We start from the raw sequence: 15,363 nt of genomic DNA, 5'->3' as shown, positions 1-15,363 counted from the left end.
TCGCGTCACTCCGTCCTTGTGTATTTATGGAGTTTGTAGTGGAATTTTATGGGACACGGTTTTGAAGTCAACTACTGAGTATTTGGAAGCCACAGCAGCTGAGTTGTCGGTAAACATCGCACCTTGCCAGAATCAATGACAAGGACAACGGTTACAGTACGTGGAACCTGGTTCCCGCATATGGAAAAGAAAGCAGAAGGCTTGTATGTCCTGCCACCAGGTGAAGGTCATACGGCAGACTCTCAGTGACGCACGCAATGGACGGGGTTTGTTTTGAGAATGTCTGTTTGGGTCATTGTCAACTATGCTAACATGCTAATAGGCAAACGTTTAATGGGACCACATGACTTCTGCCTATTTGCTACATGTATACCTGGCAGTAAGTTCTAGAATCTCATTATTGTAAATATTAATACTCAATAATATATTTCCAGCTGACATAGTTAAAGATCTCATTCTAGTTGGCACCGCAGACACTGCCCCGTTCACATGATAACTGCATTTGATGTATCTTTTCTCAAACTTTGCAGAGGCATTGTATGGGTGACTAACTGGAACTAATTAAATTTCAGACAGATTACCCTAAAAATTGATACAGCGCCGCATAGTGATAGCAAAGAAAAGAGCAGTTTTGACATTTGATCCTATTAGGACAATAACTCAAAAAGTATTTAAAGGATCTTTTTCAAACTTTGTGGACACAGTGTAGGGGTGATGAATTGGAAATTATCAAATTTTGAAATGCATGCATAGTGACACCCCCCTCAAAAATGGCAGTTTTAGATGCTTGATCCTTTTAGCACAACAACTCAAAAAGTATTTGACAGATCTTTTTCTACCTTTGCAGACATGTTGTAATAGTGAAGATCTGACCCTGCTCAAATTTTGAGACATATTGCATCAAACTGAAGCAGTGTCACACAGTAACAGCAAAGAGAATGACAGCCTCAGGCATTTAATCTTGTCAGCATGATAACTCAAAAATTATTTGTTGGATCTTTTCCATATTTCCAATCACAGCAAATTTAACGCAACACTGCTTAATGGCAGCGAAGGGAAGGGTGACTACAGAAGACACTTGACCTTGTGAGCAGGATAACTCAGGATCTTATTACTGTATTTGACCATATTGCCACTTCACAAAAACATTATACAGATGAAAATTTATACGCAGAAATCTATACCTCATACACCTACGACAAAATTGCTTCAAAACTGAAACAGCAGTGCTAGGTGACAGCATCTTGTGAACATAGTAAATCTAAACGTATTCCTTTCCAGAAGCATTGTTTAAGTCAGTGGTTCTCAAACTGTGGATGGGTTTCTGAATATTCTAAAATGAATATATTTCTTTTGTCGTCAGCTGTCTTGCATGTTCTAACAGCATCTTTTCTGGTTTATCTCTGTTTTTTGCAATAACAAACAAAAAAAATTAAATAACATGCACCTTCCCAGTGGCTGGTTTCCAGACAGGCTGTATACCATTGACGCTCACTTGGCTCCTTGTCCCAAAACTCTAAAGTGACATGGCGCACCCTTCTGCTTTCAGTCCTGTCAGCTGACAGTATGGTGATTCAGGTGCTCAGGTTAGAAGCATCATTCTCAGCCCATCGACCCCCCAGAGGTGCTGTTTTGATTCCCATGTCTGCTCTTAAAAATGTATCCATTTGTCTTTCTAAAATGAAAGTAGAAATGCCAGTACCATGTCCACTCTGCAGCGTGCTGTGGCAGCATGCTGCTCATATGTGTATCTGCAAAATACACAAAGAAAAAAATGTCTGATTTCTAGTAAGTGTTATGCAGGCCACTCATTGGCTCCCTGTGGGCTAGTAGCTTGCGGTCAACGCCTTTGGCAACCACTAGATACAATAAATGACATATTCCAGTATGAAACAGTCAATAATTCATAATTATGTGTGGTAATTCATCATAGACATTTCCATCCATCCATCTGTCGACCCATCTGGGCTGGTAACGGTGATAGTAGCAACAGGCTAATCAGGACAGTCCAGGCTAGTGAGACACCCAGGCAATCCCAGGCCAGCATCTCTGGATCTCTGCCTAGACAAGTGTGCTGGTTGAATGGATCTTGGTCAAATTCAGCCAGGTGACACTCCCAAGATGGCTGATCCTCCTAGCTGGAATCCTCTCCTTTTCCCTGAACTCGGTCCAGCTGTCCTGTGGAGGAACCTCACTACTCTGCTTCACTTCTTCACGTTCTTCTCATTTCTGTGACCTCTTCCTTCCAGTCACCCTGCAAAATGTAGCTGTTGACCTTAAAGTAAAGGGAAAGCGTGGTCTGCAAATTCAAATTCATAGGGAAAAACAGCGATACGGCACAACTGCCTCCACCAACCCGATAATGTTTTTAATTAGCAAAGTTCACTTTGAGTAATAGCGAAAGTGGAAGGAGAATGAGCATGATGCATAGAGTATCATTCAGAACTTGGCAGGATTTTACACTTATTGGGGGTGCGGATGTTTGCGTTCACAGAGTAGTAGGCAGTGTCAAATATCATATACCGGTTCACATGCCTTTCAAGTTCACTTTGCAAATCATGCTTCTGGTAATGCTAAAAGCAAGATTGACATCAATAGGAGCACCTGGGTTAACCAGTGAGGATCATGTACGCAGGGTGGATCTTAAATATTTATTAATATGTCACAATATATGATAGTCTGCTGCATGTCACATGACTTAAAGTGGAAAGCTCATTGGACTAACTTAGCATACACACCTTCCATGCATTTTCCTACACACACAAGTGCATTTACAGCTTAGATTACACACCCTGGGGGGGTATATCAATGTATCCAGCAAACAGATGGTACATTTCTTCATTCAGAAACTCACATTACTGTACTAGTATAAGAAAAGGCTGAATATGTGAGTTACACATTACTGTACTAGTATAAGAAAAGGCTGAATATGTGAGTTACACATTACTGCTTGACATGCTGCTCTTGAATCCACATCTCAAGTTGTCCTTCCAGGCTTTTTCCTGTTGTTGCCAGTGGGGTCTCTTATGCGGTGATGTGTTGGGGCAATATCATCAGCACAGGTGATGCCAAAAAGCTCACAAAAACAGTTGACACCTTGAACTCTTTCTCATGTTCCTCAAACCATTCCTGAACATTTTTGGCAGTGTGGCAGAGAGCATTATCCTACTGAAAGAGACTACTGTACTTGGTCTGCAACAATGTTTAGGTAGGTGGTATGTATCAAAATAACATCCACATGAATGCCAGGTTACCCAAGGTCTCCCAGCAGAACATTCCCAGAGCATCACACTTCCTTGGCCGGTTTGCTTCCCATAGTGCATCCTGGTGACATCTCTTCCCCAGGTAAATGATGCACATGCACCCAGCTGTTCACATGATGTAACAGAAAACGTGACTCCTCAGATCAGGCCACCTTCTTCCATTGCTTCATGGTCCAGTTCTGACGCTCATGTCTAGATGCCTTTGGCGGTGTACAGGGGTCAGCATGGGCGCTCTGACCGGTCTGCGGCTACGCAGCCCCATGTGCAGCAAACTGCGATGCACTGTGTGTTCTAGCTAACACCTTTCTGTCACAGCCAGCATTAACTTTTTCTGCAGTACAGTAGCTCTCCTGTAGGGCGGCGCCAAGCAGGCTAGCCTTCACTCTCCACGCACATCAGTCAGCCTTGGGTGCCCATGACCCTGCAGCTGTTTCACCGGCTAGCCTTCTTTGGACCACTTCTGGTAGATACTGACCACTGCATACCAGGAACACCCCACAAGACCTTTCGTTGGAGATGTCCTCACCCAGTCATCTAGTCATCACAATTTGGCCCTGGTCATAGTCACTCAGACCCTTGCGGTTGCCCATTTTTCCTGCTTCCAACACATCGACTTGCCTTATATATAATGGCACCCTGGACAGGTGCCATTGTAACAAGATAACCAATGATATTCTCTTCACCTGTCAGTGGTTTTAATGTCATGGCAGATCAGTGTATCTATGTTTCTATCTATACTGATTGTCTCACTGGTCATCTTCTCGGGAACATAACTTTGTTAGGGTCTCAATGTGACGGACCGAATGCGTAACTCTAATACTATTCTTTCACTTCTGTTCTTGTTACGCCCCAAGCTTCCGGCCATCCTCTCCAGATACTGTAGCTAAGAACACGCAGCCCATCTCAAAGAATTTTAGCCGATGTTAGTCTTTGCTGAGTTAACAAATATTTCTGGTAATAAATTTGATAACGATTTCATCCAGACCCCAAAATAGATGCAAAGAATAAGTTCACGCATCATCGCATTACTACTACCATGTATAAAATGATGGGTATATTATTTACATATTCTGTGATTTTTATAGGTTAACTCATGGGAACAACATTCAGTACCATTGATGGTTAAACCATCCCAGCTGCATAGACCTCACTCTACCAACTAGCCACTTGCTGATTCAAACCAATGACTGATGGTTGGTCAACACCAGAGGTTTCAATCAACCAGCTGAGTATAAAGTGTCACAGTGAGAGAGCAATGAACTGGTTGATTGAAACAAAATCTTGGTCTGGATTTGTACTCTCTGGACCCGAGATCTCCACCCCTGGTCAACAAATCAGCTGAGTGGACACGTTTATGTCTGGAGACATCAGTTATGATTATGGAACTATGGTCCTTTCACAATCAATTGTTGTGCACGTCGCTTGCATATATGATTAATCATTATTAGGCATGTTAAAATCAGAAGGATCCCATATCCACAGCCACAGTGGTACAGATGGGTCTCTTGTTGTAAACCATAGTGCTTCAGGCCCTCCAGAACGGGGTGGTGCCACACTGAAGCCTGGCCTTTCACTGCTACTAGCAGCGCGTTTCTGAGCTTTTAGTTAAGGGAATAAGGAAGTGGGGAATGGGAGTGAATGACGAGCCGGAGTCTCGCCTCAAACCATAACATTATGCATCAGGTCAGAACCAGCGGCACAAATGCGAGGGCCAGGCTGGGTCTGGAAGCAGAGTGTGGGGCTGGGAGCTGAAGATAAATCCATGCTGCACAGGCAATGATGATAGCCAGCTTCTTTACATACTTTGATAACGTAAGAAGCTTCACCTATTAGGAAATCAAGTCACAATTGTATCATTTGGAGATTGCAGAATATGGGCTGGGTACTTTGACTATCCTTTATTAGTCATTCAGTGCATGTGGGAGGGGTTACGGTTACCATCTTTTTCAGACAGGAAGGATTCAGGTAAGGATTTACAGGCCTGTTTTCATATCCACCTACCTCCATCCCATGCCTCATTGCAAAGGTCTTCACTGAAAACTGAGGCTTAGCAGTCAAGCCCAAACTGTTGTGCAAAGTATAATATTCAATGATCTCAAGCATGTTGCATGCACAGGTGAGCAATTCCTGCGACTGAAACCTGCAGCTCTTGGCTCTGGCTCCCATAACCCTTACATTGCGCAAGATTTAGCCCCAACATGCAACTATAATTCTCAACGATGGCGTTACGATATTTTCCACTTACGATGAACTCATCAGAATGAAAGTCAAATATGAAAAAAGCAAATAACCAAACTACTGTTGCCCGAGTAAGTAATCACTCTAAATACCAGTAATCGAAAAGTAAAATGAATAAAAGTGTATTTGGTAAGACACAGAGGAGAAAACATAGAATACATCGTTAAACATTATGACAGGTTTACACTCCCAATCGCTACAGATAATCGGAGAGGCAGCTAACAAAAGTATCAAACTGTATCGGTAGCCTGGGAGCGGATCACACTTCAAAGCTGACTACTAAATGTAAAGTCCAAATATTTTAAAGACAAACCATCGTAAAGCAAAGAGCATCTGTAACTCTACTGGACCATGAATCTATCAATGTAATTTTTGAATATAATTGAAGCTAAAGGACTTAGGGAACCTAACGAAGAATTCATTTGATTAAAGGGAATACAGTAAATTAGTTTTTTTCCCCAATGCTGGAAGATGGAGACACTCCCAAGTTTCAAAACCTCATCTGGTTGAGCAAGAACGAAGCCAGTAAGAGCTGCTGAAACCTGGCCATTGACTCAGCCACCCCATTGAGACTCACAGGCCAAGTCACTCACAGAAGCATTAAGCCAAGTTACAAACAAGTTAACAATTTATTTACATTATATACACATGGTGTAAATGCACAACTCAATATACTGAAATGAAATCTAAACCCCGTTCATTTCAATACAGATGATTTCTTCCTCAAAGCAGGTCATGTGCATTGACGTAGACCCAAGGACACATTCACCCCAGTGCAGATACAGTTGTGCCTCCAGTTAATGAATTCGCTTGGTCTTAGTGCTTTTCTTTAATAAATAAGGTAGGAAAAGAGCCTGGCATGAGGCTCAACTTCAAAAGGTCCACCACTCCTAGACCATTAGCAGAGAGCACACCACTGCGCCGCCCAAGCAAACACTGCTGCTGGTCCGAAGGGTCCCTGCAGTGGCCTCCCTGTCACAGCTTCTCACCTCTTGTGCAGAATCTTTTTTTTCCCCTTTTCTTTTTTTTCTTTTTAAGAGTACAATCTGCAATGACAGGCAGCAATTAGTTCACTGTGATACTCTTCCATCAGATATTCATCTTAGCAGAATACATCAAAACCACATGTGCAGATATTAACTATGGCTGCTGCCCCATTGCACTCTGGGAAGGCGGGTCAGACACACACACACACACACACACACACACACACACATCAAAGTTGGTCTTCCTATTTAAATGGGGACCGTCCATTCATTTCTATGGGAAAAACCATAATCCCAATCACGACACCCTTAACCTCTACCCAGCCATAACCTTAACCATAAGAAACCAACCGAAATACAAGACTTTTGCCATTTTTACTTTTTTGATTGCATTCACAGTTTTTTTTTTTTTTTATAAATCTGAGGCTATCCAAATGGGGACATCAAAAGATAATGGCAAAAGTAGGGAAATTTCAGGTTTTACAACACTTTGGGGACAATTTGGTCTATGCACACACACACACACACACACACACACACACACCTTTTCCTTGGTTTTTCCTCCCAGCCGTCACGGCACTTGACAAACGTGATGGAACTCCCTGGAGAAATGTCTATTGATAATGGATCTTGGGCACAGAACGTGAACCTACAAACAGAGTTGAAGCCATAACATTCAATTTCAGAAAGCAGGCTTACTAAGCTACAGATACAAAAAAGCAATTAATGTCCATAACTGATAATTAATGCACAAGCCCTCATCCATTAGCATGCAAGTGTTACTCCTTAGTACAATACAATGTACAAACAACCATTTTATTGCCTTTATACAACAGAAATCCTACTGACTAAGAGTATAGTTGATCATTTGTACACAGCTAGCTGCCTGGAAGTAACAGAAAGTTCCTCACTTCTTCTGTGTTTCTCCAGCTTTCACTCTGATACGCCGGACCTGCAGTACTTCAGTTTTAGAACTGGACCAAGACCAGAAGGAGCTCCTCATACTCTTAAACATTGAGCTGAAGGAGTCTGTAGGTCCCTCCCAAGAGAGTTCGATCTTCAGCAAATCACCAATGTCCTCCTCGGTGAATACCAGGAAAGTGTTGGTGAAATTTAACCCTATTTTGTCCGGCCTGAAGGACCAAGAGGACAAGTCATTCAGTAAGCAACATGGTCCAAGAAAGAAAGTGACACGAAGCCACACGAGTGATTTTGGCACTTGATTACAGAGTCATACATATGGATAAAGGAAATTCTATAAGAAAGAGAATGAACTGGTTACCCATCCAAAAGGTCCTTTACTTACACATCAACAGTCAGATCCTGGGTATCATTGTGGGCACCGTACAATTTCACGTAGAATGTGGGATCAGCGATTTCAGACTGTTTTCTGTCAAACACATGCATCTTCATCTGGTAATGAAAGCCTGCAATAATTGCCAAAGGAAAGGGTTGTCTTAATGTAGATGCTTTAATTTCAGTGCATCACCTATAAAGCCATTAATTTAGCATACTGCAGCATATCTCAGTTTAGCTACATTTCCTGCAGGAAATGATTTTCCAGAAGATTCTGCAAGCCAGAAACTAGTGCCAGAATGACCAGGTAATTGCAGAAGATATGGCTCACCTCCAAAGGGTGTGTCAGCACGGGTCTTCAGGTACATCTTGCTGTTGCGCCTTTTACGCATCTTCCTAGCATTGTAGCCCATGTTGTTGCAGCGGTTCTTACGGCAGCTCAGGCAGATGCCCTTCTTAAAGCGGTCAGGTCCTGTGCACTGGTAGGCGAAGCTCAGGTGATCTTTGTTGAGCAGCGAGTCCACAAAGAGGTGCACGGCTCTCTCGTGCTCGCATTTCATCACGTCTGCAAAGTCTGTGGGGAAAGGCCAAGTGAGTGAGAACCGGGGAATCATTACAACACCCTCCCAGCCTACAGGACTTCTGCCAAAACTCAGCAATGAATGACCAATAAAGGCAGTACTGTAGAACTGTGAAAAGCAGTGGTATGTGAGGTTCTGGGTACAGAAAGGACCTCCACTTACTTCCGGCTGCTGCCGTCACAAGCACGTCGTGCAACCTGCAACCTGGTTGTACTTCTCCACCATTGGGGTAGATGTCTATGTCACCAATTGGCTGCTGGATCCCAATGCTCACTCCCAGGGCCTCCCGTGTGTACGTGTGCAGGACATCCACAAAGTCCGCATCGTCAGGGGACAGCCGGCGGTCTGGATCTACCCCCTCGAACATAGGCCCCGCAGGATCCAAACCTGAATAGTGGGAACAGCATAGGTTAGACTGAGACCTCATGAACAGAAGCAAAACATTCTACCAAGTGCGCAGTTTTCATTTGGACGCTTCTTCCACTGAAGTCCCTTAGAACATGAACACTACGCAAGTAATCTGATTAGCACCAACTCCATAGTCTGACCACTAAGGCCATCATCTGAGAGCTGCTACAAATATAAACATTCAATAGTAAAATGAGTAAAGCGTAACTGGGCAGTCCTATAGGATAACTACTGAATCCAGGGGTGCCATAAAGGAGGGGAGAAGTTAGGATAATTCCAAGGGCCCCTGAGTGACAGGGACCCCCTGACTGGTCTATGTTGGCGGCCCAAAACTTCTAGTAGCACCCCTGAATGAATCATCTCAAATCATGGCACAGGACTGAGAAAAACAGCAATGGCCTCTTACCAGTGATGCGGCCAACCACTCCCTGCACAAACGAGCCAGCGTAGCCGGCCACATGGGCACCCAGGCTGTAGCCAATCATGTGCACCTGCTCAAGCGGTAACTGCTGCTCATCCTACAAGAGAAGCGATACCAACCGGGTGGTCAGCTGCGGCTTCCCCAAGTGATAAGGCACTACAGTCACACACCATCCAAAAATACATACATACATCCTACACGGGGGCAACCAAGCGCATGTTTATGAGGTTAAGGAGCTTGACTTGAGCATTTAGTTATTGGGCAATGTTTTGCCATCACCTCTCAGCATATGACAATACTTAGGAAGTAAATAACTGCTCTAGATGGATAAAGTTAAATGGGCACTGATGTGGTACAGCTTGGCATCTACCAAGATGCATGCATGCAAGTGCCAAAGATTCTTTCAGCTGTAGCTTGCTGAGTGCTATAGCCTGTCTGGGTTTCAGATGTTCAACACTGACTGAAGATGGTCCCAAATTAAGTCCTGTTGCAGAAGTAGGTCAGCTCCCAAGCTTAAAAGCCAGTAATGAGAAGAAATACTCAACATTGCTGTAAACAATGGCAAAGCAGCTTGTGTTTAGTCTGCCAGACAATTCCGGAAAATGTCAATGAAAATTGTGTAATAAGTCATTTTGCCTGTGGCTGAGACGACTCACATATTTCTAGACCTATTATGGGTCTTAAATAGTTCAGTTCAAGGAATCAAACTACTTTGAAGCAATTCACTCATTTCCAACACAATCATTTTGGAGAGTCCAGCAAAGATACAGCCACATGGGTGGGTTTTGAGCCCCCCCCACATGAAAAGCCCTTTCCAGCACACCCCCAGACTCCGGACAAACAGACACACCTGTAGCCAGTCCAGAAGAGCTGCGATGCTTTGGCCGACTGTCACGGTGTGGTTCACAGCGTCGGGGTAGACCTGCTGGGCAAAAGTGAGCCAGTCCACTACCACCACGTTGGCCTCGCTCTCCCGGAGCCTCAGAGCCCTCAGCAGCTGGTGCATCCAATTCTCATACATGCCACTCATCTAGGGGAGAGAGAGAACAGTCAGCGAGGGACCGCCACCCTCAGCATCTGCGGTATCTGATATACACTTGACAAATTCCACAAGCCTTGAAGATGGCAAGCAAATCTTTTAGTTATGCACCATAAATCACTAACCCCCCCCCCCCCCCCCACACACACACACACACACACACAGCTCTTTTATACACACAATTAAGTGAATTGAGTGGGTCTGTTCAAAGTCCCCTTTGACAGCTTTGTAACATCAGAGCTGGGGAACATTGCAGCTTCAACAGTAAACAGATCAGAGCTCAACTGAAGTCACTGCACTTCAGTTACTGTTTACTCAATACTCAAGATCAACTAAAATTTTTAAGTTATCGTGTATAGCCTAGATAAAGTTAAGAAGAAAAAAGACATCAAGTTTGATACTTACTGTCCATCCATGGATGACTAGGATGGTCTTTGCCGTTGCGTTGAATCCACACTCCAGCAAACTACCCCTGTTACCAGGTTGCAGATAACAGCCCTCATCTTCGATGTCCAGGGATTTCCTCATGTTGTACTTAATCTGCCAGTGGATATCATTCTCACCACCACCCTCTCTTACTGATGAGTTTCCATCGCTGGCTTCTGCAAACATGTGCATTCGGTTTGTACTAGCCATAGGAAACACTGCATATTTAAGCATGGTAAAATATGCAGTTCACTCCACACAGCCAGTGAAAACGTTCAGCTGAAGAATATTTACTCACGGGCAAAAGGAGGAACCATTTCAATGCATCAGTATTAGAACATATGTACGTGCAAAGTCTGGGCTTGGTCATTGAACAGCTGAAACTTCACACCGAAAACATTAAGCTTCAAATAGATATTAGCAGGATCTCTACCACTGAATTTACTTTATAAGATTTTTTTTATAAAAACATGCCTAGATGCTTTTGGTGTGCAAATGCCCAGCTTCCATTTAAGACATACAGTTTTTATTTCCTAATGAGGTTGTCAAAAGCGAACCGCCACTCGCTGGAAACGTATGAATGAGGGACGACCCAACCGCACGAACTGCCAAAGCACATTCTTTCAGCGGCAATACAATCCTTTTAATAGGTGCTCACATCATAATGGATACCAGCAATTAACTTTATCCCAAGATGAAGATCATTTCATGCAGACTCAAAGCCTCCAATCACTCCGCTCCGTGTGTAAGTAACACGTGTTAAAACCGAAGGTTCACTGCGGTACAGACGGGACGAGCTCAACGTGAGTTGGGATTTCTGCCATAAATTTGGCGTTTATTGCCCATGAAGACCTGATGCCGTTAACCTTCCATATGCATATCCCGTCGGTTTAAATAGCGGGATCCACAAAAGAAATGTTCTGGGCGAAATCACAAAAAGCCGACCTGAGCGTTTCTCCTCATAATAACCCCAATATATGCCTTGCCGATTCTTAACAGGGACGCAGAAAAAAAGATCTTACCATGCAGATAATATCCATTTTCCATGGGTTCAGCAAAAACCACAAATGGTAGAATAATCCATAAAATCGAAGCAATATATTTCATGTCTTTTACCAAACAGGTTTATGATTTCTCTATCCCTTAAAAAAAAAGCCGTGACGTAATAAAAGTGACTTTAAAACGCGGTGCACTAAACCCGCCGCTTGCAGTTCAGACAATTTCTGTGACAGATGCGCTGAAGGGGGCCCGCGGACTTGCGTCAGTTTGCAATTAAGACTTTTAAATAGTCCCTTTGAGTCATCTGACCATCGGCAGATCCCTCGTGGAGATTCTTTGGCTTCTAATTGGTCAAGCCTCCAAGTTACGTCTATAGGCGTGGCAAGAAGCGCTGAATGAAAGTTACTCGCTCCTTCTACTCATTCATGCTGAAAATGAACGACGGAAAGTTGATTTAAATGTTTGTCTGTGTACAGTAAAGTTACCAACTGATACGTATAGAAGTTACAGACAACCTGGAAGACATTGCATAGTCTGTAGTTTGGTTAAAATGTCAACATTTTTACACTTAAAAAATCTAAGATTAATTTGGAGCTTTGGAGCACTACTTCTAGTACTTGGTATCTGGAAACGTTTGCGTATTCATAGAAATTCACTTCTTGATTACTTATTTAGCCAGTGTAAGCCCAATGGAACTCTATAGCAAAGTCACAGGATTATAAAACTATCACTTAAGGGCAACTATTAAACGGAGTATGGTCAGCATAATTTAAAATAGCGCCCAGTTATTACGCTGGATGATCTCAAAAATGGAGACTGAACGGGCAGTAAGCCAGTAACATCGACACAACGATTTGTCTTTTTAAAATACACTATTAATGATCAATGAAGCATTTGGGGCTTGAAAAGAACCACGCCTTCAACGGAGTATCTGACTCCCCTATACATTCCTTCCAGTACGTGAATCACGCCATCACGTGATATGCCTTTAAGCGTGCATTTATGTAGTCAAAGCATTTAACCTCGTCGATAAAATGGTTCATATTATGTTAATTTCAGGTCAGATGTTTTAAAATATCTCTAAAACAGCAGCCCCGATAACAGAATTTCCCCAACGTTGCCTGTAGTAATATACAATTTATATTAATGTTTTGCTTAAACAGAACGATGAACTCTCAAATATTTTACGTCTAAGTATCCGTCTTAAAATTACGGATTTATATAATGCGGCAAAATAATACAGCTAAACAGAAGTTGTTAATTCCATATCTGCGCAGTTGTTCCCGTTTTCCTAGGCATAAATATTAATTATATGTGCCATAACCAGTTTTCATTCATGTGAAACAGACTATTTCAAAATGTGGAGCGAAGGGCGCAACAGAGAAAAAATTGGATTACATAATAGTTTTGGCAGATATGGGAACAGTTGTGGTGGTCTGACTTGCGTGGACTTACACCCGACGAGCAGAACAATAGTGTTTGCAAACGGAAGGAGAACACAAAAAATAAGGATCGCATTTATTAATATGTGAAGATTTAATCGTAAAATTTTTAAAGACGTGTATCATTCTGACGTAAATTCACCATCCTCGAAAAGCACCACTAGGGTTTTATTACCATGTCAAGAAGACTGAGAGTTAGGGTTAAGAAAACGCCATGTCTTAATTATGTTTTTGCACTAGTGCGTTTTGTATTTTGATATTTGTTGGAAATTTTAGTTTTCGTTAAAATAAAAGGAAACCTCTAGGTATAATAATAATAATAATAATAATAATAATAATAATAATAATAATAATAATAATAATAATAATTATAATAATAATAATAATCAATTACTATCAACGTTGTGTACTATCACAGCACTGTAATGCTCGGGCTTTCTGGTCAAGCTGCACCACGTCAGTGTACAGGGTCGACAGCTCTTACCACGCCCAACCCCGTTCGACAACCACAACGTTGGAGAAAATGGAAAATAGTAAGGAGAGCATTTGACATCTCACACAGCCATTGCGCCTCTGCCCATGTTAATGTGCTTCTGGTCAACGTCATCGTTTACATCTGGTCTGAACACTGATATCGCATAACGTACCTGTTAAACGATTCATTTTAACCGCAACACAACACGTTTTTTACATTGCAAATGACAGAAGCAAGTCTGACATTTCTCTTCCCTGAACATTTCTCTACTGTCCCTTTCTTAGTACAGATTTTTTTTCTCTTGCCCTGTAAAGCGACCATGGGATTGTGAGACGCTATATAAATGTAACCTATTATTATTATTATTCTCATTATTATTAAGTCTTTTCTCGTCCAAATTAAGTATGCTATTATAATGTACAGAAGCTGTACTTTTCCACATTTTGCAGAGAGTGATATGATATTACTAATCATAAAAATACTCAAGACACAAGCAATTAATATTTAATATAGTCGGTGTAATATTCTCTAGATTGTCCATCCATTCAATCATTTTCCAGAACCACATATGTATCCACGCCCTTTGCCACAGGGCCAACATGATGTACATTCCAACAGTGAGGTAAGGACTCAAACCAACAGTGTTGTAGGTATGAGACCACCCAAGACCATCCCCTGATATTTTTAATCTGAAAATACGAACTGCTGATTTTTAAGAAATGAAATAACAATACCATTTAAACCATTGGAATGAAAAAAATAATTAGTAGATTGTATTTTGTGGTGGTTTTCGCCAGTTACATGCTGAAACACTGGTGTTCTAGACATAATAAAATCCTGTTAAAAACTGGCTACTAATTAAACACGCATAAGTAATATTTAACAAAGAATAAATTAGGGTTATGGGCTCCTTGAAACAGCCTACAATAAACGATGACCACTTCTCCAGACCTAAGGGATAGAGGTAATATATTCCACCTCACGAGAGGGGTATAGTAAAGAGGGTGATTTTGTGGAGAGAAAAGAAGAACTATAGTTATTGCATGTGAAAATGGGGAAAATGTGCCCGTGGTGAGGTAAGCAGCTCCGAGAGCTAAAACTGCAAATTAAGGACAGAGTTAAATAGTATGGTGAAATAGATTATATGTAATAATGTGTAATTGAGTATTAGCCATAAGTAAATCATGTTTAAAAGTTGCTATTCATCAGTTGAAGATACCGGTACAATTATCATATCAATGCAAGACATAATATGATATGTTGGTGTGTGGTGACCTCTAGTGGCAGAATATGTCAACTGACTTTTGCCAGAGTGGTACCCTTTCGCTAAGCTTAAATATTGTCGTTGTCATCTTGCAGATGAAACCTCATACTGTATGGATTCTATATTCTGTTGATAAAAATGATTGTGCATGTATTTTGGTTCCCATCCCTAGCCATGTGTGCAGTATACATGTATGTTCTGCCCACGTCCATGTAGGTTTCCTTCAGGTACTCGAGTCTGTGCGGTTTAGGTGAAATGGTATCTCTAAATTTCCCATAGTGTATGATAGGGTCCAGACTCACTGCAATTCTGCATTATATATGTGTATATGTATATATATGAAGTAAAATTAACCATGTGGTCTCCTAGAGCAATGCAGAACATATGTCCATCCACTAATCTATCCACCCATTGTTCATCTGCTGATCCAATACAGGATCATGGAGAAGGACAGGGCTGGAGCATATCCCTGGGTATACTATAGTTGAGATGCCAGTCCATCACAGAGCACAATCACACACGCAT

General features: G+C 42.0%; 1 protein-coding gene across 1 annotated transcript; it reads right to left on the bottom strand.

The window, feature by feature from the left end:
• Positions 1-6,111: 6,111 nt before the first annotated feature.
• On the bottom strand, positions 6,112-11,923 carry LOC111856506 (endothelial lipase). The gene is made up of 10 exons (XM_023836516.2): positions 11,681-11,923; positions 10,638-10,834; positions 10,044-10,223; positions 9,179-9,290; positions 8,527-8,751; positions 8,115-8,357; positions 7,794-7,914; positions 7,399-7,620; positions 7,032-7,136; positions 6,112-6,547 (listed from the first exon to the last, which is right to left on the bottom strand). The coding sequence occupies exons 1-10, from the start codon at positions 11,763-11,765 to the stop codon at positions 6,535-6,537; spliced, it is 1,503 nt and encodes a 500-aa protein (XP_023692284.2). The 5' UTR covers positions 11,766-11,923; the 3' UTR covers positions 6,112-6,534.
• Positions 11,924-15,363: the final 3,440 nt, after the last annotated feature.

The sequence above is a fragment of the Paramormyrops kingsleyae genome, chromosome 2, assembly GCF_048594095.1.
Source record: "Paramormyrops kingsleyae isolate MSU_618 chromosome 2, PKINGS_0.4, whole genome shotgun sequence".
Taxonomy (NCBI): domain Eukaryota; kingdom Metazoa; phylum Chordata; class Actinopteri; order Osteoglossiformes; family Mormyridae; genus Paramormyrops; species Paramormyrops kingsleyae.
The sequence above is the reverse complement of the archived record's forward strand: the minus strand, read 5'-3'. Positions and strand labels throughout refer to the sequence as shown.